Source organism: Otolemur garnettii, unplaced genomic scaffold (assembly GCF_000181295.1).
Source record: "Otolemur garnettii isolate 467f Iridium unplaced genomic scaffold, OtoGar3 scaffold00087, whole genome shotgun sequence".
Classification (NCBI taxonomy): Eukaryota; Metazoa; Chordata; class Mammalia; order Primates; family Galagidae; genus Otolemur; species Otolemur garnettii.
The window spans coordinates 2,828,952-2,856,156 of NW_003852482.1; the positions used below are offsets into that span (position 1 = coordinate 2,828,952).

At 57.6% G+C, this 27,205-nt stretch overlaps 2 protein-coding genes across 7 annotated transcripts in view; one reads left to right on the plus strand and one right to left on the minus strand.

Annotated features, from left to right (window-relative positions):
* The first annotated feature begins 1,595 nt into the window (after window positions 1–1,595).
* On the plus strand, window positions 1,596–20,971 carry DBH (dopamine beta-hydroxylase). Its single transcript, XM_003794971.3, has 12 exons — window positions 1,596–1,943; window positions 4,038–4,184; window positions 6,456–6,713; window positions 7,582–7,758; window positions 8,317–8,419; window positions 11,803–11,969; window positions 14,836–14,979; window positions 15,155–15,193; window positions 15,813–15,872; window positions 19,179–19,306; window positions 19,620–19,800; window positions 20,709–20,971. Exons 1-12 carry the CDS (start codon window positions 1,596–1,598, stop codon window positions 20,832–20,834), a joined length of 1,878 nt encoding a protein of 625 aa, XP_003795019.1. The 3' UTR covers window positions 20,835–20,971.
* A 5,054-nt stretch (window positions 20,972–26,025) lies between these two features.
* The window catches only part of SARDH (sarcosine dehydrogenase), a 64,147-nt gene continuing 62,967 nt past the window's right edge, over window positions 26,026–27,205 (minus strand). For all 6 annotated transcript variants that reach the window (XM_023516110.1, XM_023516111.1, XM_023516108.1 and 3 more), the window contains one exon: window positions 26,026–26,501. In XM_023516110.1, coding sequence (XP_023371878.1) covers window positions 26,376–26,501 — 126 coding nt within the window. In that variant the 3' untranslated portion in view covers window positions 26,026–26,375. The remainder of the gene's footprint in view (window positions 26,502–27,205) is intronic.

The window sequence follows — 27,205 nt, forward strand, 5'->3', positions numbered from 1 at the left end:
GGACACAGAGCAACACCCCCATGTCTAGGACAAGCCTAAAACGTTCTCCAAATTCCACATTCCTGTAAAGACCCAGGTATTCCTTTCCATGGCATGGAGCTTACAGCACAACCTGTCCTCATGACTATCTGAACACCTCAATGTGGGTGCCAGACCCAGACATCCATGTGCCCCGAGGGCTCAATTCTTGGTTTGTCCATAGAGAAGGAGGAACCAGAAGAGAAAAAAGGAAGGAAAGGAGGGAATGGGGGGCTCCCTGTGCAGTTGGAGAGCTCTGTCCACCTGCAGAGCAGACAAGGAGCAAGCAGAGTGTCTGAGGTGGCTGTGTGTCAGGTCTGCTCTGCAGGAGGACGCAGTCCTGCAGCGATGACACTGGTTCATGGCCATGGGCACATCTGTGCAAAGGTCCCACAGCTGGTGTGGGTGAAAACTTTGGGGACCAGCTGCCCTGAGGGCTCAGCTTCACACCAGGCCTGCTCTAGACAAGAGGAGCTATGGGTTTCGGAGCTTCAGACAGGGAGAAGGCCTGTCAACTGCTGCTTCTCAGAGGCTGTCACCCCCAGCACTGCACCCTGGGGCCTGCCCATCCTCCCACCCTCAGTCTGCCCAGTGACGCCCCTATGGTGCAATGCACCTCATCATCCATCTGCTGCCACCTAATCACCCTATACCCCTGCCCCACACCCCCTGCTCCCCACCGCACATGATGAACTCCACACTCCCCTGCCCCCACCACACACAATGCACCCCATGCCCCACGCCCCACCACATGATGCGCCCCACACCCCCTGCCCCCCACCATGCACAATACACCCCAAACCCTTCTGCCCCACCAGCACTCAAGGTGCTCCCCAGACACTTCTGTGCCCCACCATGTGGTGAACCCCATGTGTTCATCTGTTGCCCACCACCCATGATGTGCTCTATGTGTTCATTTGCCCTCTCACCCCAGCGATGCACCTCATGCCCACCTAGGCGATGCCCCCTACTCCTTTGTAGTGATGTGGTGCCAGCTGGACTCTGTGGGGAAACAGGGAAGAGACGGGAGTAGAGCAGCTGCCATGGGGACTAACGCGGCCCAACCTGGAGACAGGAGCTTACGTTTGGGTGGGAGCCATCCCTCCCTCCAGCATTACAGACAGGCAGGCCTTGTGGGCCAGGCCCACGGCAGCTGGAGGCCAGCACTCACAGGTCACCTTGGAGAGACCCCTCAGGCCTCACTGCTTCTCCATGGGTGGGAGTGCACGGGGCCCATTCCAGTGGGGACTGGACAAGGCCACTGTGTATAGCTAGTGGGTGCCTGGCTGGAGGGCATGTGCATGGCTGCTGGCTATAGGGAGACCTGCTTTTGGGACAGTCAGAAAGGACAGAATCAGCCTGTCTGCTTTGATTCCCACTGATGGTACCCGTGCGTCATTAGTGCCAATTAGGGAAGGCGGAAGGCAGATCTTTGGCCTGGGGCACAGGGAATGGGAGGCTGGTGGGACAATTGAATTCCCCACCAGACAAATGTGATTACTGCTGTAGCCTGGACCCACCCCCATGGAGAGCTGGGGCATAAATGGCCAGGCGGGCCCAGCAAGCTCACCCCCGCCATGAAGGTTCCCAGCCACCGGTGTCGCTGGGCCACCCTGCCCAGCCCCAACGCGCGTGAGGCGGCCTCCATGTACGGCACGGCAGTGGCCATCTTCCTGGTCATCCTGGTGGCTGCGCTGCAGGGCTCAGCACCCGCCGAGAGCCCCTTCCCCTACCGAGTGCCCTTGGACCCCGAGGGGACCCTGGAGCTCTCATGGAACGTCAGCTACAGGCAAGAGGTCATCCACTTCCAGCTCCTGGCCCGGGCGCTCAGGGCCGGGCTCCTGTTCGGGATGTCGGACCGCGGCCAGCTGGAGAACGCAGACCTTGTTGTGCTCTGGACCAATGGCAACAGTGCCTATTTTGCGGTAAGCCTTCCTCCCCACCAGCTGTGCCGATCTCGGCCCTAGCACCTCTCTGGCCTTCTCCCCACACCCTCCTCTCCTCAAAGGGAATTTTCCTACCACCTCTCAGAGTTTGCTTTACTCTGATCTAAGCCAAGTCCATGCCCCAAGCTCAGGCTGGGCATCATGGGAACGCTGATTTGAGGGCAAAAAGGGAGATAGATGTTTTCCATGGACTGTGACTATACACTGTAACAGCTGGACCTGGCATCCTAAGGAATGGGGCTGCACAGAGGACGCACGTGCCACCTAGGCCCCAGTACCCCATACCCTCACTGCCATGAGTGCAGATCCCAACACCCCCACTCTGGCAAACCATGCCAGGCACTGCACTCCCAATGCCGAGGGTGGCATGTGGCCAGGCATAGGCAGCAGCTGCACCCCCGGCACCCACATGCAGCCATGCAGACCTACTGGCCTCACACACCCCTCCTCCCAAACCCCCCTCCACTCCTGTGTCGGGGGTGGAGAAAGGGCAACAGTTTCCCTTCAGACTGGAAAGGACTGTAAGGCCCTCCACAAGCTGCAGAGGGTCCCAAGAGGAGGGAGAGCCCTCTTCCTCCCTAGATGGGACTGGCTACCAGGGTGTTTGGGGGATGAAACGCAACTCTGATTTTTTTTCCCTTGAGTCAGGAGGCCTCCCTTTGTCTGTGAGGACTGCAGAGCTGGGTGGGTGTGGGTGAGGTGAGTCCCAACAGAGAGCCAGCTGGCCCCCGCCTCCACCTCACCATCTGCACAGTAGGGAGAACATCCCGGCTGCCTTTCTGGGTGGCTGTGAGCTCACAGGGCCGAAGGTGCTATCTTGCCCCTAGTCCCCGAGACTCAGCTTGGCCCTTCCCACAGGTGAGGCCCTGAGGCTGGGCCAGAGCCTGGCAGGACAGGGCAGACACTGCAGCCACCTGGGCAGGGCCCTGCTCTGGCCTCCCATGCGTGGGGATGCTCAGTGGCTCAGGGGATCACGGCCAAGAAAGACCCAGGATGCCGGGGCTCTGAGCCCTGCTGCTTGCCCTGGGGGCTTGCCTGAGCTTCAGCTCCCACGCACCGCAAATCCAGGAGGGTTTGCTCCACGGCTTGGGTGGGTTCTCCTTTGCCAGCATTTACTGGATGCTGAGAAAGCCGGGGTGATCTCACCTCTCTGCACACGAGCAACATTAATTTGCACAACAAATTCCTGTGAAAACAAATGTCAGACTCGCTGTTCCTCCTTTAGCTTAGGTTCAACAAACACGGTCTAGATTTCCTGCTGAAGCACCACATGCTAACTTTCTGCCTCCGTTTAAAATTAGTCCCTCTGCAAACCAGCGGTGTCCCTCGGCAGGAGCTGCTTCATGTCACTTTTCTCTAGGGAAAAATTTGCAAAATCTCTTGCAGATTTCTATTTTCTCAAGGAAATGAAGAAAACATGTCCCAGCCGTGGCTGTAGGATTAAATAGGAACAACTGCAAATCCTTTCAGCCAAGGGCCCCTGGTACTCCTGGGTCCGAGGGGCCCTGCCCACTGGGGGCTCTGCCACCCTATGCCCTGTCTCTGGTGGGCTGCTTCCCTGTGCCTTCCCCGGAGCCAGCTGCATCCCTGTGCCTTAGCACCTGGCCAAGGGGAAGCAGGTCCTGGGACACGTCCTGGGGAAATGCAGCAGGTCCAGTTCCATCCCAGGCCTCAGTTCACCTTCTCCAACAAGGCTGGGGTGCCTGGGTATGGAGAGGGCTGCCCACTGTCAGTGCTGTGCAAGGGCACTGGGGGCTAGCACCACTCAGGCACCACACCCTGGTCTCTCTCCTGCCCTGTCCTGTGTCCTCCTGTCTCCCTTTTCTGAGGCTTCAGAAGCTATCACATCCCTCCCTGTTGGGTAGCCAGGGGCAATGCTGGTCTGAGGCCCTTGTTCCCAACTCTGGGGGGGCTGGGGAGCCTCAGGCATCTTCTTAGCACTACAGATTCCTGCATCCCCTCCCACCTGTGATCTGGCCAGTGTCTGAGGGCCTCACTCTTTAGGCAGAAGTGAGGGGGTGAGTCCGACAGCCCTCCATCTCCACTAATGATAAAGGGGACTCATCTCCGCAGGATGCCTGGAGTGACCAGAAGGGGAAGGTCCATCTGGATGCCCAGCAGGACTACCAGCTGTTGCAGGCACAGAGAACCCCAGAGGGCCTGTCTCTGCTCTTCAAGAGGCCCTTTGCCACCTGTGACCCCAAGGACTACCTCATCGAGGTAGGTGGTGGCCCGAGTACCTAGGATGGCATGGGCTGCATGGGACTCACTTGAATCCCAGGTCAGTGTCAGGCTGTGTCCCTTTCCTGTCCCTGAGAAATCTGGGGCTTGGGTCTGGGCCAGTTATGGCAGAGAGAAAGCCCAGGACAGCTGCCCGGAGGCTGCTGGCCAAGGTCAAGGTGGGTCACGCCGGCAGCCCCTGACTCCCAAGGAGGCATCCCCTTGCTGATGTTAACCATCGTCTTGCCTGAAGCCTCCTTACCAGGACTGACGGTCATTCCCAAATATTCCCCTCCTCTTGATACCTTCTTGCAGATAGAATTCTAGAAAGAGTCCAGGAGACCTGGCTTTCCAGCCCTCCACTGTTGCCAACTCTGTGTATGTCTGGGGCAGGTCTCTTCCTCCTCCAGATGTGGGCTTGCCAACTATGAAGTAGGATGGGAGCTAGATGGTCTGTGAGGCTAAGCTAACTCTGTGTAGTTTATGGCCATAAAATAAATCTAAAAGCACTGGGGTCTTGCTGCTCTGAGACTCCCCCACCCCTAAGGGAAAACAACTCACCTTGCCTGGAAGACATACCTTTTAAATGCTCTAGCACTTTGACGTCTGTCAATCTGCATGGGCTGGCCTGGTCCTATGGACACAATAGAGTGGCCACATGGAGAGACTAGTGCCACTGAGAGATTCATTATAATTCCCAAGAAGGGGCACACAGCATGCAGGCCACATGGGGAGCCCCAGGCCTGGACAGGAGGGAGGACTGAAGGGAGCCCGAGCTGGAGCTTCCTCTGGGTTCCCATGGAACAGGCCGGGCAGCGGGGGAACAGTTTAGCCGGGTAATTCCAGTCAGCTCTGGGCTGTAGGGAGGGTCTCTAGGGGCCTGATTCCTCAATCACTCCTGGGGGTGACTCAGGGCTGGGTTGATACTGGCTTGCAGTGAAGAGTCAGAGGGAGGAGAAAGGTGAAGGCATGGGCTCAGGAAGCATTGGTGGGTTTGCAATGAATCTCACACACCTGTGGAAGCTGGGTTGCAGGCTGGATACAGACTCCTTTGGTCTTCCTTTTGGCCCTGGATGGATGATAGACAAATTATAGGATCTAAGAAAAGAGAAAAAATATGAGACATCAGTAGATGAGGAAGCTGAGGCCCCAAGAAGGACAGACTTACCCGGGCAGAGCACACTGGGGACAGAGTAGGAGCCAGGGGAGGTGTCTGCCTTCCAGGACAGTCCTTCCCTCCTCACTGGCCCAGAGAGTCCTCTGGAAGGACCTCATGAGGGAGGCTGCTGCCTGGGATGGCTCAGTCAGAAGCTCCAGATTGGCCTTGGAGCCTCTGTAGAGAGTGGCCCATGGGCCTCCATAAACTCAGAGGGAATTAGCCACAGGTGTGCCTCTTGGGGCCCAGAAAACATCATGAGGTGTCTCCAGCACCATATACCATGTCTGGGTGCTGGTCTCTGCTAACCCAGTACATGAGAGTACCGGCCTGCTCACCCCAGAGTGTCTGCCCCTAGTCTTCCACCCACCAATAGGATCTTTTGGGTCTGCACTGTCTGTGGAGGCTGGTGGGGCTGGTGGTGGCTGATTCGGACAGTGCAGCCCTCCAAGTCGCCTGTCACTGTAGCCAGCCCCAGTTAGAACCTCAGAACCCTTCACTTTGTGGAGGGTATGACCTCTCAGGCTGTGCTCTTAACCCAACAGAGGAGATGCCCACACTTCCCCTCATGGGGTAGCTCACTCACAGCGATGGGCCAGCAGTCTCTAGTGAAGTGGTTCTCAACCTGTGGGTCGCAACCCCTTTGTAACAATGAAAATACACCCTGCATATCAGATATTTACATTACGATTCATAACAGTAGCAAAATTGCCGTTACGAAGTAGCAAATAATTTTATGATAAATAATAAATAAATTATTTATAGTAAATAATTTTATGGTTGGGGTCCCCGCAACATGAGGAATTATATTAAAGGGTCACGGCACGAGAAAGGTTGAGAACCACTGCTTTAAGTGAGCATGGGTATAGAATGCACACAGCAAGACAAAACACTGATGTGTGGTGCAGACAGGGGCTCTGGGGTGACTGGCTTGGAACTCGAGTTCAACAGGGGCTGTGTGGAGCCTCCAGGGGCCCCTCCTTCCCAGAGGTGAGGGCGAGGTGTGTCATCTGGCAGATGCAGGTGGGCAGGGACGTGGCATCCACTCAAGTTACCAAGGAGCCCAAGTCAGGGAATCTGAGTTGGGGACTGACTGGGCTGTGTATGGGCTGCAGGACGACACTGTCCACTTGGTGTACGGGATCTTGGAGGAGCCGTTCCAGTCGCTAGAGGCCATCAACACCTCAGGCCTGCAGACGGGGCTGCAGAGGGTGCAGCTTCTGAAGCCGGAGCTCCCCATCCCGAACCTGCCCTCAGACATGCCCACCATGGAGATTCGCGTTCCCAACGTCCTGATCCCTGACAACGAGACCACGTACTGGTGCTACATGAAAGAGCTCCAGGAGAACTTTCCCTCACACCACATTGTCAAGGTCTGCGGCAGGTGGGGGGATCCAGGGCCAGCTCCTCACCCCACCACTGCCCCCCATCTGGGGCCTGGGTTGCCCCTGACCCTGGGCAACTGTCCATGGTCCTGGTTGAAGTCCGGCAGGATTAGTGAGTGCTCCCTGGTCCCCTGACACCCTATGTGCCCCCAGGGGCCTCTGAGTGCCTGGATTTCTGCCCCTTCCCTTGGGACTGGCATTGCCATCTCTCTGTTGGTCTCTCAGGCTACCTCCCACCTCATGAAAAAGCAGCTCATCTCAGAACTCCACTGCTCTAAAACACTCCACAGAGTATCACATTAATGACAGTGGCTGTGGCACAGACACAGCTTTCCTGGCCATGGGGACAGGGTGTGGTGACTATGAACGTCAGCACAGCAGTGCCCAGCGCCAGGAATGTGCTTGTTCCCTCAGAGGAAGTGCAGCCCAAGGGGGTTATGTGGGTACCCAAAGCCACACGGTGGGGAGTGGGCTGGCCTTGGAGTTGTGCCCAGGGAAGGGGGTCTAACCAAAGAACCGCACAGCCTCCCCCAGAGCTGTGGAAGGCTGGTGTCCTTGCCTAGCCACTCCTAGATTCAGGAGAACAGCTGTCCCCATTCCTCAGGTGTCTGGACCCGAATTTCTTTCACTCGGGCTCTTACGGGTTGCCGGCAGATTCTGCCTGGTTCTTGGTTGGCAACTCCATCTTCAAAGCCCTAAGCCCCAGATGTGCCCCAGAAACTGCATAATTGCCTTGCTTATCCCTCCCATTTTTCAGATGGGCAAACAGAGGCCCATGGAGGGGGTGCTGGGCCAAAGCCTAGCAGCAGTAGGTTGGGGGGTTTCCCTGGGCTCAGCCGGTGACCTCACGCTGCAGTACGAGGCCATCATCACCAAGGGCAATGAGGCCCTCGTGCACCACATGGAGGTCTTCCAGTGCACAGACGAGGTCCACAGCTTCCCGAGCTACAGCGGGCCCTGCGACTCCAAGATGAAGCCTGACCGCCTCAACTACTGCCGCCACGTGCTGGCCGCCTGGGCCCTGGGGGCCAAGGTGTGTCCCCGGGCCCCGGCATACCTTCTGGACTTCCCCTGCACCACTGGGGGCCTGATGCCCCCACACGTCTGTTTCCCAAAACCCAAGGGCCCCCCAGATCCTTTTGGGACCACTGAGACCACTGATCCTTGGGGCGACAGAGCCAACTCCCAGCCTTTTTACTTTGCCATTAAAAACTCAAGTGCCCCATGAGCATATGCACTTCCTAGGTCTTGATTCCCAGCTGGAATCAAAGGGTTTCATGCACAGAGTGGTCTGGGCTGGCCGGGGGCAGGGCCAGTTGTGGGGAACTCCATAGGCCAAGACTGTGTGGGGCTCTGTCAGCTTTCCTTCTAGGAGTCCAGAGAAGAGGTGGGGGCTAGGAGGGGCTTGGGGATAAGGCTGCCCCACATCCTGACCCAAGGCTTCCAGGTTGTGCCTGAGAGTGGTAATGAGCTGCCTGTCAGCAAGAGGCTGTCCTTGCCCCTGCTGCCCCTCCACCTGCCCCTGCAGCTCAGCTCCTGTCCAGGACCCTCTCATGACAGCCAGCCTCTCTGACACCCCTCCCCCTCACAGCCATTTTACTACCCAGAGGAAGCTGGTGTCCCTTTTGGGGGCCCCGGGTCCTCCAGATTTCTCCGCCTGGAAGTTCACTACCACAACCCACGGAAGATGCAAGGTAGGGAGCTCTGCTGCTGTCCCCTCCTCACTCCAAGCCCCAGGGCTTGACTGGGTCAAGTCAGGGAGAAAATTACACCTGGTGTCTGCTCAGTGTGGTGCCTGATTCCCCAGTGTCTGGCTGGGTGACCGGCCACTGTTGTGGCTCTTATGGCTCCCTCGTTCATGGGCTCCCGGGGGCAGGGCCTCATGGGCTCACTGTTCTCTGCACCCCCAATGCTGAGCCATGGCCCAGCACGAGGGGCCTGGCACTCACACACCCGCCTCCTGGCCTCCCTGCCCGAGTATTCCCATTGACGTGGCACTGTCCCAGAGGTCACCCACATGGGAATGGCCACCTCTGTAGTTCCTCAACTACCCATTGAGGAACTACAGAGGTGAAGGGACATTGCCAGTGCGGAAGGATTTGAGGGCTGTCTCTTTCCATCTCTATGGCCTCAGTCATGCAGCCTTGGGGTAGCCACACCTACACTTGGCTCTGGCAAGGCCGGGCTGATTCCAGAGCTGCCACGCTGCCTCTCCTGAGGAGGACTCTCTGAGCTGCTGGGTCAGTCTGAATAAACACAGCCCCCCCACCCCATGCTCTTTTACGTGCCAGCCTGAGCAGGAGACTAGCCTTGGACACGCTAACCAGAGTGCCCAGGCCAAATGGGGAGAGGCCCTGGGCTGGAGCAGAGCCTTGGGTGCCATTACCTCACAAGTCTAACTTCCCAAGAAGCTACTCAGAATAACAGCCTCTCCCATCCCTGACATCCCCTCCTGAACAAGTGACCCGCCAGCCTATGCAGGCTAGGCTGGACTAGGACAGGGCATCTGGTGGATGGTAGGCAGGCAGGCCTGGCTGCAGCATAGGGGAGAGGAGGAAAGCTGGAGGCATACAGAAGTGGCCACTGGATCACCCCATGCCTGAAGGAGGAACAAGCAGGTTGGTCTTCAGGATGACAATGCCAGTCAAGACCATTTCAGAAACTAAAAATGTTTCCCTCTCTCTGTTGTACCAGCATCTTCTACCATATATAGTCACTCTAGTCACTCTCTTTTTTGAATGATGCTTATTTTTGTTTGTGCAAGTGAGGCGCTGGTAGCCTAATAGCTAAGAGCACCGGCCCCAGGCTAGGTTCTAGCCTGTGCCTCACTAGCTTGGTGACCCTGGTGGCTGGCCTTACCCTCTGCCCATTTTCTCACCCCCATAGTGGCTGTGAAGCTGGGAGAAGCTCACCTATATCATGCTCCCGACTTGGTGTGGGCACAGGGCTGTGCTCAGCTAACTGTTGCCAGGGACTTTTTCCCTGGCTGCATAAGTAATACTTTTGCCACCACCAGAATTATCTGCAACGTGCACAGAGGAGGTGTAAGTCAGCTTGGCCTCAGCATGATACAGGATTTATTGCTCATTTAAAACCTGAAAGCAAATGGATTTTTGAAAACTCCTTAAGCGTCAGGGAAGTCTGTCTGTTCCTGATTATCTGGCCGTATTTATAGATCCTGTGCCACACATAAGGACACTCCTGTCACTTCACAAATCTTAAGATGGGCTGCTTTTCTATAAATACCAAAATCCCACAATTACTTCATTATTTAATCCCCATGTGAATTTAAACCAATTGCAGCACCCTTTTTATTATTATCCTCTGATGTAAACTGCCCAGAGATATAGGAACTGCTCCCATTTGGATGCCGTGGGGCCGTGTGGGGTGGGGTGGGGAGGGAGGAAGGGGGAGGCACCAGGAGGTGATTTTCACTGCAGCTTAGAGAAAACAAGGAGGGAGGGCCAGCCCCTTTCCCACCTGTGTCCACCCCGCACTGGGCACCCCGGCAGCCAGCCCTTGGCTCAAATCCCGAGATCTTGGGTGGAGTCCTCAGTTCAGGCTCCATCCTCAGTCTTCTCTTCTGTACATTGAGGGTGGTGATTCTTCCTGTGCAAAACTCAGGAGAGGGACAGGTGGTCGAAACCACAGCTGGCACCCAGGGAAGACAGTATCATCCACACGGCTCTCTTTGGGTTTTTTTACACTGTGGAAAAATGAAAAGAGCAGACATGTGTGAAGAAGATAAAATCGCCCCCAGCCCCAGCCCCCAGACCCCAGCCACAGCCGCAGCGCCCTGTTTCGAGGTGAACACTGCTGTTTTGAGGCTGTGTGCCTGTCCCTACTAGTTTTCTGGCCTGTTTCGTCTTTTTCCTATGACCAGGACTTTGTTTGTGGCTCTTCTTACTTAATCTCCATGTGAAGACTTGTCTGATTTCATGTTCCTCACCGCCCGGCATCCCTTCCCCGTGGTGGCCCAGGGAGCAGAGTGCCCCCTTCCACCTCTGCTGTACGTCCAAAGGCTTGGAGCCACAGCCAGTTCCCCCTTCCCAGGCCCAGCCCAGTGTCTGCAGCCCTGTTGCACATGCTCTAGGTGTGGTCATTCAGGAGGAGAGGGCTGCCTGGAGGCCACCTGGTTGTGTGGATGTCCAGTGCAAGAAGAACAGGCAGGTGTGGTCACATCACAATCAGGGGATGAGCGTGGTCTCCATGATTGGACGAAGCACCAAATGCTCCTTTGGAAGGGGTCCCCGACTGTGAGCTGAGGCCCAGGGAGGGACAGCGAGTCATGGAAAGCATGTGCTGACCACACTGGACTCGGGACTGTGCTTGAGCCAGGGGTCAGATCCTCCATTCCCCTGGGGCCTGCATTCCCTCAGGTTCTCCTAAGTTGTTGGCTCTGTGAGTGGGTCCCTGGGTCTGCCTCCATCCTGCAGGACAGAAGAACCAGGTTCTTTAAAAGCTGAAAGCAAATGGGTTTTTGAAAACTCTTTAAGCGAAGAAGTGAAGTCTCTTGTTCACCTGGACATGCAGATTTGCTCACACATGCTGCCAGCGGGAGCCCTGGCTCTTCTGTGAGAGAGCTGCAGGCGGGAGCTCCATGCCCTCCGTGCCCCAGACCATGCCCTGCAGACTGCCACCCTGCAGGCTGCTATCCAGCTCAGGTGCCGTGAGTGTGGAGGAAGCACATCAAAGCAGTGCGAGCTTTCCCCATCCACCTGGGCATCCACCTCGGGTGTCCAGCCAGGCCTCCCACCAACTCTGTAGAGGCTCTCCAGTTACTGGGCTCTGTCAGGTCTTCCAGAACATTCAACCAGTTTTTGTAGAAACAACAGCTTTTCCTTCTCAGTGGGTATCACATGGCCAGTGTTAACTTATTCTTGCGAGTCGCCTGGCACCCAGAGGTATGGGAGCCAAGGCAACGGCTCTTGGCACACTGGGCAGGTGGGAGCAGGTGGGGGGGGGCCTGACTCTGCCACCTGCTGCAGGCAGGTGGGGTTTGGGGGGCTCTGTCAGCAGGGGTGCTGAGAGGGCCCCCACCCTCCCTCCCCACCTCTGTCCACAACTCCTTCCCCAGGCCTGCGGGACTCCTCCGGCATCCGCCTGTACTACACAACCAGGCTGCGGCGCTTTGACGCGGGCATCATGGAGCTGGGGCTGGTGTACACGCCCGTGATGGCTATCCCCCCGCGGGAGCGTGCCTTCGTCCTCACTGGCTACTGCACGGACAAGTGCACCCAGGTGGTGAGTGGGACTGTCCGCAGGGAGGCCTCTGCACCTCCCCGGCAGCCTCCCCCTTCTCCCCTGGCTCCCCGTGTGCTGCATTTCAAGACTTTGGTTATGTAAGCGCCAGGCACATGTGCTCACCGGGGAGAACGCAGGCAGGGCGGCTGGAGACGAGGCTCCTGGCCTCACCCGGAGGCAGCTGCCTGCTGGCTCTTGTGTCCTCCAGACTTTTCCAATGTATTTATGCACATCCTGACAGGCAATGAAAACTTCTGTGTTTTTCTTTAAAACACATTGAGTGGTTTACAAATTATTAAACAAATGGAGTAATTGGTCCTGGGATCTCCCTGCAGCTTGGGGCTCCTTCTAGTGTGGGCCAGGTGAGGAGTGAGGCACTTGGGGGGCACACCCTTGGGAGCACCATCCCCGGTGCCCAGGAGCTTGATGGGGGGGCAGGCACAGGTCGGTGTTCAGACTCCAGCACCAGCTGTGGAGCCTTGGCTTCCGGAGGAACAGGGACCCCAGAGCTGCGCCTTCAGTGCAGTGTTGACTCCACCAAGGCCCGAGCTGTGCCCACCTATTTCCCTACCAGGGAGTACTTTGTAATGCAGGGTTATGCTTGGACAGACTTCCTGTAGATTTCTAGAAGTGAAATTGCCACTCAAGGACCTGAACCTATCTGAATAAATCCTGCAAAACGCCCTCCAGAAAGCGGCCTCCTGGCTTCCTCCCTCACGTGGTGTGGGGGGCGTCTGGGCCCCCACATGCTCACAGACCCATCGGTTATCAGCATTGCAGACGTCCTCCCAGTCACTGGGGAGGAAGGCACTTCAGTGTCGTTCAACTTGAATTTTCTATTTGTGGAGTTTTAGGATCTTTTCATCCGCCTCTTGGCCATTTGTTCTTTTCTGTAAATATCTGCTCATTCCGTCGTTCAGTGTTTCCAGGGGCTTGTTTTTGTTCTTACTATGGATGTTGAGCTCTTTTCATATTAGGGGTGTTATTTCAGAGTTTGGTGCAAATACATTTTCCTGTACATACTTTTACTTCCCACAGTGACCTGCGAGGTCACAGGAGAGGACACTGGGGCTTGCCAAAGCCATGGCCCAGCAGCCACCAAGGAAAGGTTCAGATACTGGTCTGACCTTGCTTGGTAATGAGTTTTGCAATGGACCGTCCTTTGCTCCTGGGGCCTCAGTGTTCCCTGAGTGGGGCAAGCCAAGTTCCCTCTGGGCTGCAGAGGGACGGAGCCATCGGCCTCCTGGCACACGTTCCCTCCTGTGGGAGACTTTTGTGAGAAATCTTAACCCACTCTCTGAGCCTAATGCCCTCTCGTGCATCCCTGAGGCCCTCCCTGTCATAGGCGCCGTGGCCAAGGCTCAGAGGAAAGCGTGGCCCAGGCCTAGCAGCTCCCACTGCCCATTGCGGGGACCCAGATGCTTTGGACCTGCTGACCGTGAGGTCACGTCTCTTGTCTTCCCTTACCAGGGCCCTCAGACACTTTACAGCCACAAAATGGAAGTGTTGCATCTCCATTTTAGCCGACAGGAGGGGGCATAAATCCCACAGCCAAAAGTGTGGTGCCATCTAGGCAGCCCAAATAGTCAGAAAATTCAAGTTGAATGACACTGCAATACCTTTTTCTGAAATGATTAAGAAAATACTCACAATACTGATAACTAGGCAGTCTGGTGTGTGTGTGTGGGGGGGGGCGCCGGGCACCTCCTGGAGGGCATTTTGCAAGATTTATTCAAAGGAAAAAGAAAAGATGTTGTTTTAGACCCTAAGCCCCAGAGGAGCTTTATTCCTTCTGCAGCTGTTCGGAGCTCAGCCCTCTGCAAGTGGCTGGCCTCTGGGGGTCATAGGGCCATCACAAAGCCCAGGTGCCCCCTCACTAGAAGGGGCTCCCGGGCCTGGCACATGATAGCCATAGGTTCCCCATTCCCCACATCACTGTGGCACAAGGCTGTCCATTATGACAAAGCCAGGGCCCTTGTGTGTCTCCGGTCTGGAGAACGAGGAAGGTAAAAGGGGGACAGACAGCAGGTGAGCTGTAAAAAGCCAGAAACCGAGGTCACTAGGTGATGAGCTGACAGCACCTGAACTCCCACCCCTGCTGACCACATGGCTGGAAAGCAGCAAAGCACATCAGTGGGTGTCAAGGGTGTGACCGAGTCACTAAGAAAATGCTCAAAGCATGTAGTGGATTTTAGGGAATTTTCCAAAGTTAACGTTAGGTCAGGGAAAGCTCTCACTCTGGGAAATCGTCTCACGCCCTAATGATGAAGCGAGGCCTCTTGACCCAGGGGCTGCCATCTTTTCTAGGCAGCTGCCGGTAGCTCTGATGGTCAGCTGTAGACCAGGGAGGGCATGATCTCAGGGACAACTTGGCCTCAGCTGTTTGCAGATGGCACGAGTTGATGGCATAGGGCAGTGAAGGGCCTGCCAGGGCCGGCACAAGGAGGGCTCTGCAAAGCAGGACCCCTGCCGCTATTTACTGTCTGCCAGATGGTGGGCCCAGAGCAAGGAGGCCACATCTTGCACAGCTGGGCAGTTCCGCCATGCCCTGCCCATGAGGGCTCACCTTAAGAGGTTTATTAGCTGAGTGAGGGGCTCAAAAAGGGACTAGGGGACCAAGGCGACCCATCTGCTCCTTCATGAGCTTCAGGGGCCACCAGCTGTGGCTGCTGCAATGGGTCCTGGGCTGAGCCACCCTGGTCCTGGAAGAGTCACTCCTGGCTGGGTTTTCTGACACGGGCTCCAGCTAACCAGGGAGAAAAATCGTATGTATGTCTAAGGGAAGTGAACCAATCAACATGGCTGTTCCCTCGTGTCAGGAGGGGTCATGGGGTCAGGCCCTGACTTTGCTGGTCCTGCCCCACAGGCGCTGTCCCCTCCTGGGATCCACATCTTTGCCTCTCAGCTCCACACACACCTGACAGGGAGGAAGGTGGTCACTGTACTGGCCCGGGACGGCCGGGAGAGGGAGATTGTGAACAGGGACAATCATTATAGCCCTCACTTCCAGGTAGGTGTCACCCAGCCTGCTCGACCTTCCTGCTCTAATCTAGTCCCCTTCCTGGCCAGCTCTGGCCTCCATCAGGCTGGGGTGGAATGGACGTCCCAGAGTTGGTGGGGGGACTGGGTCAGGCCCATGCTCCTAAAGTCTCCCCTTCTCTCCCGTCTTGGCCCTGCCTGCCCAGGAGATCCGCATGCTGAGGAAGACTGTGTTTGTAAAGCCGGTGAGTGCTGGGCAGGGACAGGGGAGGCTGCCTTACCCACTGCCACCAGCAGGAGCCAGGAGGGGCTAGGGTACTGCCTCCAGAAGAGAGAGACAGAGGGAGCAATGGGGAGGGGGGAGTCCTGCAGGGCAGGGTATGCCTGTGAGTGGCACAGGGTCTGGGCCTGCTCCAGGGCAGGCTCTCTAGAGTTCATGGAGTGGTACCAAGCAGGAAGGGACCATATGGCGTGGATGGTGGCCTGCACTGTCTGGTCTGACCCTACAAACCACAGACCCTGAGCATTTGGAGAGAGATGCCCCCATCACACAGGGGAAACCAGCCCAGGTCCATCCACAGTCATGCACAACCAGCTGGGCCACTAGTGCGGGCCTGCGCCCCATCCGCCTGTGTCCTAACGGGCTGGACCCCAGTGGGTCACAGGAGCAGACGGGTGATGACTTCCTCTGACACTCAGACTATGACCCTTGTGTTGGGGGGGGGCAGGGGCACTGCTGGGTTCCCTGTGGCGGGCTGACACTGATTGTGTACCAGCAGGTGCTGTGGCCCCATGAGCTGGGCCTCGAGCACCCAGCGACACCAGGGGGCAGGTGGTGATGGGGTCTGTGGGCTCTTTCCCCAGGGAGACGTGCTCATCACTAATTGCACGTACAACACGGAAGAACGGCAGCAGGCCACTGTGGTGAGTCACCAGGCCCGCCCTTGCCCCTGCCCCTGGCCCTGCCTGGGGCTACACTTGGTCTGGGCTGTGGGACAGAGTGTTCTGACACTCTCAGGACAAATCTGCAGTGTCAGCATCAGCTGGGAGCTTGTGAGAGACACCGCAGCTTAGGCTCCACCCTGGACCTGTTGAGTCAGAGGTGTGGGTGTGACAATCCACGTTTCAACAAGACGCAGGTGCTTTTGACACCTGCTGCAATTGGAGAGCCCTCATCTCCAGCAGGCGCCAAGTGCAGGGATGATCTGTGAGGAGAGGCAGTCTGGGCCCCACGGTGCTCACAGCACACTGGAGAGGCAGACAAGGCTGTGACCAGACCTGAAGACCAGGTCAAGAAGCCGCAGCTGCAGGGCAGGGGCCTCGCCAGGGAAGTGGTACGGCCGCCTGGTGGGCACAGAGCAGAGGGCGGGGGCAGGGATGGGTGCAGGAAAGGGAGGACCAGAGGACAGACAGTGGTGCTAGGGTGAGACGTGGGTAGGTTTGGGGTGACCAGCCAAGGATCATTTTGACTGGATGGCGAATCATCCAAGGAGGAGGGAGTTTCCGATTTGAAGGCTTGGTGGGCAGGCAGCACTGGTAGGAGGATGGCCAGGTCAGACCACTCAGTCGGGCTGCTGAGTGACAGGTGATGCCCCTCACAATTAGGCCAGGCCCAGGTGGTCGTGGTCTATGCCTTTACCACCTGGGCCTGCTAATCACTCTGCCAGTGGCTCCCTGACAGCTGTTGTACTAATCTGTGTAGCTCCCAACAGCTGTCCTGTGAGTGGTGAGGTCTCCCGGCCCTGGGACCTCTGCCCTGTGTCACAGCACCATCTCCACATCTTAGCCGACCCCAACTCTCAGCCCCACTTTTTAGCAGCTTTGCTGAGCTACGATTCACACACCACACAGATGACTTATTTAAAGCGAGTGACTCAATGGCTTGTAGCATATTCACAGACACGTGACCATAGGCAGAGTCAATTTTAGAACACTTTCATCACCGCCAAAGGAAACCCCACCCATTAAGCAGTCCATGCCGTTCCCCTCTGCCCCGAGCCCTGGGAAGCCTCTGCTCGACCTTCCATCTCCAGGGCTTTGCCTCCTCTGGACAGTTCATAGAAACGGGACACATGCTGGACGGCCTCTTGTGTCTGGCCTCCTTCCCACAGCATGAGGCTCTCAAGGCTGTCCCATGGCAGTAGGGGAGGTGACGATGTCCCCTCCTGCCCCCGTGTGGCTGGGCAGTGCTATCTCCACTCACCTGCCGGTGGACATCTGAGTTGCTTCCTCCTCTCACTTAGTTTTCACATCGGTCTCTAAGGTAGGAGGTTTGTCCGGCTCTGCACAGCTGAGATACAAAGGCTCAGAGGGGGAAGGCACCTGCCGAGGGCACACAGCTGACAAAGGGCCTTATGCCTGTGAATCACCCAGCCACCTCCCTCTGGATTTGGGGTAGCAACTGCTCTGGGCCCGTGGTCACAATCTCAGGGACAAGAGAGCACCAACCCTTTGTTCCACCAGGAGGAGGGTCTCTGTTGCACACAGCTGCAGCTGACATGGCCCTCAGCACTGTCCTAATAACATCCTAACCTCACTAAGCCTCGAGGGACCTTTGAGGCAGGTACCACCAGCAGACGCAGTAATGTCCTGAAACCAAGAGCACACTGCTAACGGGTGGCAGGGGCAGTGGTGGTGCCAGGCAGGTGGGTGCCCCAGTGCATAGCCCGGCCCCGACATGTGCTGCCATCTATACAGAGGAGAGTGGGTGAGGTCACACACTCAGGGCTCTTGCAGGTGCAAATGACCAGGAACCAGGTGGGAGGGGCCAGCTGGGCACCCTGGGAGCAACCCCTACAGGAAGCCCCCAGCCACCGTCCAGCCTCACTCTTGCTGGGGCCACGTTCCCTGCACTGACTGGCTTCACAGCAACTGAACTGACACCTCCTCCCAGGACGCTCAGGGCTGCCAGGCCTAGGAGCACTGCTAGAGTCTCAGAGTGCAGATCTTGGGTTCCAGGCCTCTCTGGGGCCTCCCTGGCCCACGGAGAGCTCTTAGCCCTGCATCCCTCATTTGCTGACTCAAAAGACAGTGGGCTTTTCAATTTCCTCCCCTAGGTGAAAGACAGGAGGAAGAAGAGGCGATAGCAGGGTTGGGCGTCAGTTTCCCTTGATGTCTGTGGCAGCAGCAGGCTGGGGTGGGGCAGGAGCTCGCAGAGGAGGGCCACCTTTCTGACAGTGATACAGCCGGGAAATGAGGCAGGACCAGGGAATAGTGCCAGAGAAACGGCCCGTGCAGCAGGTGCCACTGCAGGGACTGTGCCCCAGCCTGGTCCTGGCAGGGCTACACCCCTGCTCTGTCTCCCTACTGTGGGGGCAGCTAAGGGAGGGGCCAGCTGGGTTCTCAAGTCCTTTTGTTCTGCCATAAAGAAGCAAATGCCTTTCTTCCTTGGGACATCCTGCCAGCCAAACATAATCCCCAGACCCACTTCCATGTTCACAAAGAGCCGGGAGCCTGGGTGAGGCTGAGGTGGGCATGGGGTTGCACCCAGGCTGGCCTGTGGGATCCTGGCTGGCCTCCCCACCCTGCCCACTGCCTCATCTTCCTCTGGCCAAGGTTCCATGTGCACCAGCTCCAAGAGCAGGGACCCTGCAGGGGCTTAAAGCCTGCCATGGGGACTCAGAGGATGCCTGTCCTGCTCCCCATGCTATGACAAGGCTGTGGGGGGTGCCCTGGGAGGCTGGAGATCATTGTCACAGCCTCTAGTCAAGGCCTCCTCTCCTTGGCCTCCTGCTCCTCTCAGAGCCCTGCTCTGAGACGGCTGATGGGTGGTGAGGGTCGCAGTGGGAAGGGCCTCCCTACCATCCTTAGTGCCAGGCTTTCACTGGAGGTGGAGAGGACAGCTCCCCACCGACAGGCTGGAGGCTGCATCCACTTAGGCTGTGCCACTGACTTTGCAGCCACCGTGGGGCTTGCCCCTTGTCCCTTCTGAGGCTCAGTTTCTGTTTCCATGACATGGGCACAGTATACCCCTTCTGGTTACCCTCTTTTACTTTTCTCCAAAACATTATCACCACCTGATAGGAGTTTACGAGTCAACTTGTTAGCTGCTGACGGTGGGAGCTCAAGGGCAGGGACTCTGCTCCCTGCTCCACTCCAGGGTTCAGACACAACCTATCACTCTGGTGGACGAGTGAATGGATGCAGTGAACATGTGCCCATGATAAAGGCCACTGGCTGACAGCATCTGTGAGGGACACCCCGGGCTGATGGGTCCTCTCGGACTTGCAGGGCGGCTTAGGGATCCAAGAGGAGATGTGTGTCAACTACGTGCACTACTATCCCCGGACAGAGCTGGAGCTCTGCAAGAGTGCGGTGGACGCCGGCTTCCTGCAGAAGTACTTCCACATGGTAGACAGGTGGGAAGACCCAGCACAGACACCCCTGCCCTGTTAGGCGGCTGGGCAAACAGGGGACAACCAGACTTAAGTCTCAGTGTCTGCAGCTGTGTGGCCACCAGGTCCCTGCCCCCCGCAGTGCCTGGACTTGACCTAAGCAGCCATCACTAACCCACCAGTGACAGGGGAGATGAAACCATTGCTGGAGGAGGTGGCAGAGCTGGGGAGGAGGAGGCAGGACCTCACTGGGTCCTCAGAGGGGTGTTGCCTGTGCCCAGCTGAGCTCCCTGCCTGTCTGCCACAGCTCACACTGGGCTGGTGCTCATTCCTCCAGGTTCAACGACAGGGAGGTCTGCACCAGCCCTCAGGCGTCCGTCCCACCACAGTTCGCCTCCGTCCCAGAGCAGTTCGCCTCTGTCCCCTGGAACTCCTTCAGTAGCAACGTGCTTGCGGCCCTGTATGGCTACGCCCCCATCTCCATGCACTGCAACAAGTCCTCAGCCGTCCGCTTTCAGGTACACCCACACAGGTCTGGGTTGCGAGCACATCCTTGCTCCTTTCTGATGCCCACAGACTAACCCCACCTCGGTGCCCAGCTCCGCCCCAGGCTCTCAGAGGAGCCCCCTGGGGTGACAGGGCTGCTCCCAAAACTACTGGCAAGAGGCACTCACATGAGACAGGGCAGGAACCCCTGAGCATGGGGAGGAAGGGTGAGGCTAATAATGCCACTGGGAGGGGGACAGCCACTCCCTTGGTGGCATCTCCACTGTGGGACTAATCTCCCTGGGTGGTGTGAGCAGGGCGCCTGCAACTCCCCAGAGCCTAAAAATAAAGAGCTGGGGGAGGGGAAGGTGGGAAACCAAACAGGCTGAACCTCAGGCTGGTTTCCTCCTTCTCATACCGGAGCCAACAGCATTCAGACACATCCAATTTACCCCCAGCCCAGGGCTGGGCCAGGAGACCAGGGCTGATGCTGAGTTAGTCCATAAGACTCCACAGCCCAGAGATCTGGACCTTTCCTGAGAGCATGGCAGAGAAGGGTTACTAGCTAAATCGGACACACCCACCCCGAGGGCAGGCTAACAATGCTGTCTGGCCTGAATCCTGAGTCCTGTGGGTGGACATCAGAGGTTATAGTGTGTGTGGGGGGGTGGGGGGTGGGGTTGTGATTCAGTTGAGAGGTGAGCAAGGTGTAGAAGGCTGGGTGACTCCCAGGTTCCTGGACAGGTGGGGGCATAGCCTGTCAGGGGGCATTTACCGAGGTGAGGTCCCCTAAGGCGCAACTTGGTGGAGAGAGTGAGTTCATTGGGGACAAAGTGAGTTTGAGGGCAAGAATCCAAGAGGCTCCTGGAAGAAGCGGCAGGGCAATGGCAACCTGACATGCCCTCCAGCCTCAGTTTTCTTCCTGGCCCCTTCCTTACAGGGGAATTGGGACCTGCAGCCCCTGCCCAAGGTCATCTCCACGCTGGAAGAGCCCACTCCGAAGTGCCCCACAGGCCAGAGCCCTGCCGGCCCCACTGTGGTCAGCATTACTGGGGGCAAGAGTTGAGCAGGGCCTGCTCCTGTCCCCCCAGCCCGTGCCATTCCTGTGGCTCATACCAGCTCTGTGCATCCTGGCTCTGTGAACCCCATGGAATAGCTCTGTGTGCCCAGGATGAGGGGGCAACTGAGCACTGCCCCCAGGCCATGGTGCCTGCAGCCTCCCCCACTCAGAGCCCCTGCATGGCTGAGAGGTCCCCTCGAGGACTCCCTGGGGACCAGCCCCATACGCACCCTGCTGACTCTGTGAAGACAAACGGTGGAGGTGGTCCAGGATCCAGTGCCCTCAAGCCCTGCCCCTCCTTGATGGACACAAGCTCACCCCAAATGGCCTCGAGCCGCCCTGCTCGTCCTGGTGGAGATTTTTGTCAGGTGTGTGCATGCTACTTACAAGCTTCCCCGCGGTGGGTGGCTCCCCTGCCCACGGAGGCAGGACATGGCATTTAGCTAGTTAGAGACTTGCCTGTGGAAATTGCTCCATTGCAGAGTAAATAGATATTTCCACCCACCTAAAGGGAAACCCTAACAACAACTATCACCATCACCAAAGCCCAGACAGTGGCGAAGACCCAGGCTCCGCTCCTGGGCATGGGCTCCAAGGGAAAGGGCGCTGCTGGCCTCCGGTGGCTACCCCTGGTGGTGGGACATGCCATGAATAGACCCAACTCTCAAAGCAACCTCCATTAAAAGCCTGGTTCTGCCACTTAGTGAAAGTGTGACTTAGGTGAGCCATTCTGCCTGCCTGACCCTCACTTTTCTTGTCTATAAAATGGGCTAACGTGACAAAAAAGTGCAGCTGGCCCCCTTGGGGTATGGAGAGGCTCACGGTCAGTGGCCACTGCTCCGGGGAGAGTACTTTGCCCTGAGCCTCCTTCCTGTGCCAGGGGTGGTGCCGAGTGCTCTAGCTGAGGTGTGGCTGAAGCCAGCCTCAGGTTGGTCTGGGTCTCTGTCCCCTCCCTCCTCTTCGGGCTGCCTCCCAGTGGAGCATGTTTTCTGGAGGGAGTGACATATTTTGCTCTATTCAGTCAGTTCAGCAAAACACTGAACAGCTTCTTGGGGAGAGAGAAGAAGATGGATGGACCTGGGGTTCCCCAGCCCATCCCCAATATCGGCTAAGCGGTTGGTCTCCTGCAGGCACTTGTTATAGATGGGAACCGTTGGGCCCAGATGCACAGCATCATGTCACATAAATCACGGCTTCTCATGGCCCATAAGCCACAGAGTGGAACTGCTGTGAGATGCCAGGCCCTGCCTGAAAGCCAGCTCCAGCCCTCTGTCATCTTTACAGCCTTGGTGACAGGTGGAGGCCAAGCCCTTCCCTGTGGAGTCAGGCCAGCCTCTGGCCTTGGTCTTCTGGCCCAAGAAGGCCCTTCCCTCTGACATGCCTGTTGTCAGCCAGAGAAGGGGACCAGACAGTTCGGAGCTTCAGGAGAGGGTGAGAGAGACTCACAGGCCATGGAGTAAGGCTGACCTCCAGCTCCCTAGCCACCTGAGAGGCCCCAAGGCCTGCCAAGCTCACAGACAAGGGAAACCAGACCCACAGAGGGAAAGAGCCTCACACAGGGTCAGAGACCAGGAATCCGCACAGTGACACCCCCACCCCTGCTGGCTCTCCTGCTCTTAGCCTGGTCATCCCCTTTCCCCAGTGGGCAGCCTATAGAGAGGAACTGGGTCCATCCTGCCCCAGGCAACAGCAGCACCAATAGCCTCATGCCTGCCAGGTCAGCGTGTACCAGCTTCTGGCCGAGCTGTACCAGCTGAGAGCCGTCACCTCAGGCCTGCTGGCTCCAGGCCAGCCCCAGGAACTTGTATGGGCTGCACCTGCTCCCCTTGACAAGTGCAAACTGAGGCTCAGAGACCTACAGTGAGGTGCCAGGGTCACCCAGAGTGACCCCAACTCTGACTCCAGCCTCTGGGCCCTCCTGGGGACTGCAGAAGAGACATGTTTTGTTAGTGAGGATCCTGCCGGGGCCAAGTCTCCTCCACATTCCCTCTGCCAAGGGACTCCCCGGCTCTCCCTGAGCACTCAGGGACTTACCTGGGTGTAAGTCCAGCCGCCCAAGTTCCCATTCCTACCCCTGCGTGTGGCTATGGGGGGGGTCACTTTCCCTCTATGGGCTCAGGTCTCCCCCTCTGTCCCCTGAGGAGAATGTTCTCCAGCTTCCTGGGGGTGAGAAGTGCTAGGGCAAGGTCATCAGGTGTGAAGTGCCTGGAGCCCCCAGGGGAGGAACTGAGGGGGCACTGCTCAAGCTGTGGGCTCCTGCTAGGGCAGGGATGTCTGTCTGAACAGGTCCCAACACACCCCAGGCCAGTGCTATCTGCTGGCCAATAGCCTCATGCAGCCATTGAAGCTTAATATTAAGTTAATTAAAATGATAAAAGCTGAAATATTTGGTTTCTTGGTCACGCTGGCCCATCCCAGGGTTCAGCCTCTGTGTGTGTCCTGGGCTACTCCACTGGATGGGACAGGTGGGGAGTGTTTCCGTCATCACAGAATACTCTGCTGGGCGATGCTGACCCAAGTGCGGCTCCAGACAGCAGCAGGTCAGCCGGGATCCCTGGGGCCAGACCCCCTCAGATGCACTCACAGTTGAGAGCCCCCCAGATTGGCCTGACTATGGTGACCACAGACAGAGATTGCTGAATGGCTGCAGGGTGACCGTGGGGTACCAGGATCTTCCATGGGGCATTTGTGCAGAAAAATTTTTGTGTTTAAGGATCACACCTCCTGTGCAGAATTTCAGCCTCTTTGGCAAAGGGTCAGCAGCGCCCCCACTGGCCATTGTGACCACCAAAATATCCCAGCATCTGTCCTAGTGCCCTGTTGAGAACAGGCTTGGGGCAGGGACTCTTTTGCTCACCCAGCTATAAAACCCTCCCAGTCCTGGCTCCCCCACGCAGCCTGCCTAGCAGGGGAGAGGCTAAGCCCCAGGTTGGTGCTCCCACCACCCCCTTCTCCAGAGCAGCTACAAGCACCCTGTTAGCCCCCCTCGGCATCCAGACCTGAGCCCGGTGGGGTTGGGGTATGGCCCTTCCAAATCTGCTGGGAACACCAAGGGCCCCTGGGGGGAGACCGGGAAATCTAGTGGGGGTGAGAGATGGGACCAGACCCAAATGTATTTGGAACATAGAGCCAGTGAGGGTTGCTGGCAGATTCTAGAGTGTGAAAGGAAGAGAAGACGAAGGCCATATTCACAAGGCCCTTCACTCGAGGACAGATGCACTGCCCAGGTCATGTGGCAGGCCAGCTCCACCCCAGGCCCTTCACACAGCAGACTCCTTGCCCATCCGCACTTCAGTCTGGCCCTGGAGCCTCTCCACCAAATGCCTTCATTGCATTTTTATCAGCTGCACCGGGGGAGGTGGGCTCCATGCCATCTCCATGTGGAGGAGGCATCTGGACACAAAGCAAAGGAGGCGGGGAGATGGGTACCTCGCCCCTGCCAGCCTGGTTCTTCCCTATCTCCTATAGGAGGACCAGTGGCCTCACATGCTGGCCTTGCTCTGATGTGCACAGCTAGGAGGGCATGACAGAGAACAGGGACAGGCGTGCCCCAGTGCACTCAGCCTGGGCTGCCTGCTCCAGCTGACCACAGCAGGAGAGAGCAGGGTAAGGAGGGACCTGCCCACCTGCCCTCTGCAGGGCTGGGTAAGTAGGGACTTGCCTGCATGCCTCCCACAGGGGCAAAACCCGCCCAGGCCCTTCCCAGGAACTTCTGAACTCCAGGATTGGTGGAGTCATGCACAGGCCATGTCAGGGGCTTGGGCCCCCTTCTCCTCTCTCAGCTTCTAGCCAACACTTTGTCTCCTTCACAAATAGCTAGTTGTTAGACCAGAGCTCAGGAGGACCTGGCTCAGGGCGGTGGGACATGAGTCTTCCATAGGTGATGTTGAGCAGCTTATTAGGGGCCATTGTACCAGTGGGACTCCTCACACCCTGCCTATGGAGCTGGTGAACTTGGGAGGTGATGCATAGTGGCCGCTCTCACCTCAGTGACCTAGAGGGGCTGGATTACTTCTTGGCCGAGGAAACAGGAAATAGGAAGTGTGAGAAAGCTGTGTCCCAGCTGCAGACCATGACAAGTGAGCTGGATGGAGCCTGGGCACAGACCTTTCTCATCCTCAGCTTCCCCCAGGACAGGCTGCAGGATGAATGTGGTCACAGGCCCAGCCCAGGGGTCTGTGGCCAAGCCGCAGACAGTGGGGTGGGGAGCAGGCCAGGCCATCTGAGGCGCCTTCTCTGTTGCTGTCCTTCCCTGGCTCCATAAAGCCCTCTCCACCCAGAGCCAGGCCTGCCTGGGAGTGAGCAGAGGCTGCAGGTGTCTACAGCCTAGATTGTGTGAGAGCCAGAGGCCCTCACCCTGCTCTCCAGCCCACGCCCTCCCTCAGACTTGGGGAGCCAAATTCCTGTCCAAAGGCTGTGCGTGAGCCAAATGTCTTCCTGTGGCTTTGGCTTTATCCTCCAGGCTTGCTCCAGCTCAACCCACAGCAGGCTGTGTGGTATGTGAGTGTCCAAAGGCAGCCAGGTCCTTCCAAGGACCACCTGCACCCAGATCAGTCGCTGCTGCCCGTGTGGCGCTGTGGGAGCTGACTCCACTGTCCCCTGAGCACCTCCCACCTCAGAGGCCCAGTGGGCAACGAAATCCTGCCACTCTGAACCAGAGCACCAGGGGACATGGGAGGGGTGAGGCTCACCAGAGGACAGTGCCCCCTTACACCCTAGAAAGCAAGACGGAAAGGGCAGCCCATCTCCAGGCAGTGCCCACGACAGCGTCCTACTCCAGGCCCCACACGGGAATATGTCAAGAGCAGAGACAAAGTCATCCAGAGAAGGGGGTTCCAGCAGCACACCCTCCTCCCTAGGCCTGGTGAGCAAGGATCTTGGGAAACCACGGCAGGAGCTGGCACTTCTGTGTGTGAGGGTGGGCATTAGTCTGAGCCACACACCTGGCTCACGGAGAGCAGGGAGGGCAGGGAGAGAAGAGCTTCCTAGCTCCCTGTCCCAGCAGCTGGGAATCAGGCTACCTGCAGCATTACCTTGATCTCAGGGACAGGCCAACACCTCCCCACTGCAGCCATGACAGGCAGTGCCAGCTGACTGCCATTTCTCCCCCATGACCCAGACGAAGCCACATACCCTTCCACCAAGTGCCCTGGGCAGCCACTGCCCATCCAGCAAGTTGGAATATAAGCAGAGCCTATTTGCTTCCCTGCCTTTATACTGGGCTTGTGTTTACTAAGCACCTCCCCAAAGCTCCCAAAGGACAAAGGCATGACCCCTGAACCCTGGACATTTGCAGGACAGCTAGGTGGGTTAGAACCCACTCTCTGGCTGGTGGCTGCAGGATGGTCCATCTCAGTCTCTCTGTCCATGTCTTGTTTGGGAGGTTTAGCAGGACCAGGTCTAGACTAAGAATGGGGAGGGCCTGAGTTGTGGCTCGAGTCCAGGATCCTAGAACTCTGGGCCATTTAGAACCTGTGGGAAATGACGGGTGTCGGGATGGGGCATCGGGCCTTGGGGTTTTGGGCCTCCTGAGCAATGGTGGGCCCGTCAGTAGATTCCTTTCACCCTCTTGTTGTCGGGGTCAAAGGGAGATTTCAGGCGAGCCTGAGCAGTGTAGGTCACCCCCATCCTCTCCAGCGCATAGTTGCCACTCTTCACAAAGTCCAGTGAGACCTAAGGGAGGCAAGATGGGATGGCTATGGCTGGGTGGGTGCTGAGCCGCCACCTACCTGCTTCTGAGAGGGGGTCTCAGCCTGGCTTCCTGCCCTGCAGGCAAGCTCAGCCCTGTGCCAGCCCAGCCTTCCAAGGCACTGCCCAGATGAGGCAGGGTTCATGTCCACATGCCCTGTGTTGGACTTAAGCATCTGGGGCCCAGCAAAGCCAGGTCCAGCGAGCAGCAGGATTCTCCTGCAGGACAGCTCATCTCCTTCCTCTGCTGTCTCAGATCTCTGGGAAAACAACAGGGCCAGACACACAGCCTGTTTCCCTGGAACCCAGGCAAGCACCGCGGCTGGAGCACCGCTGAGGAGGCTGGCAGTCAGCCGGGCTCGCATCCCAGGGGACAGGGTGGCTGGAACGGCTTTCTAGACAGCCTGGCCCCAGCGTGCCCCCATCCCACGCCCCAGCTTGGCCTTCCCAGCAAGCCCTTGGAAGCAGCCCACCCAGGCACAGGTGCCGCTTGGGCAGGCGGGACGCTGTGTCCAGCACAACATGAATGATGAGACTTGGCGTCTGCCGTGGGGGCAGCAAAGGCAGCTCAGGCCACATGGAGAACCTGGTCTCCTGAACCCTAACTAACCCAGGGCTGGTCTGCAGGAGCGTGTCTCAGGGCTCTGCTCTGAACCCTAACTAACCCAGGGCTGGTCTGCAGGAGCGCG

Coding starts and splice junctions, on each gene's coding strand:
- DBH (XM_003794971.3), top strand. CDS start 1,596: ATGAAGGTTCCCAGCCACCGGTGTCGCTGGGCCACCCTGCCCAGCCCC. Junction 14,980..15,154: donor ATTATAGCCCTCACTTCCAG/GTAGGTGTCACC, acceptor CTGCCTGCCCAG/GAGATCCGCATGCTGAGGAA. Junction 19,307..19,619: donor TACTTCCACATGGTAGACAG/GTGGGAAGACCC, acceptor TCATTCCTCCAG/GTTCAACGACAGGGAGGTCT.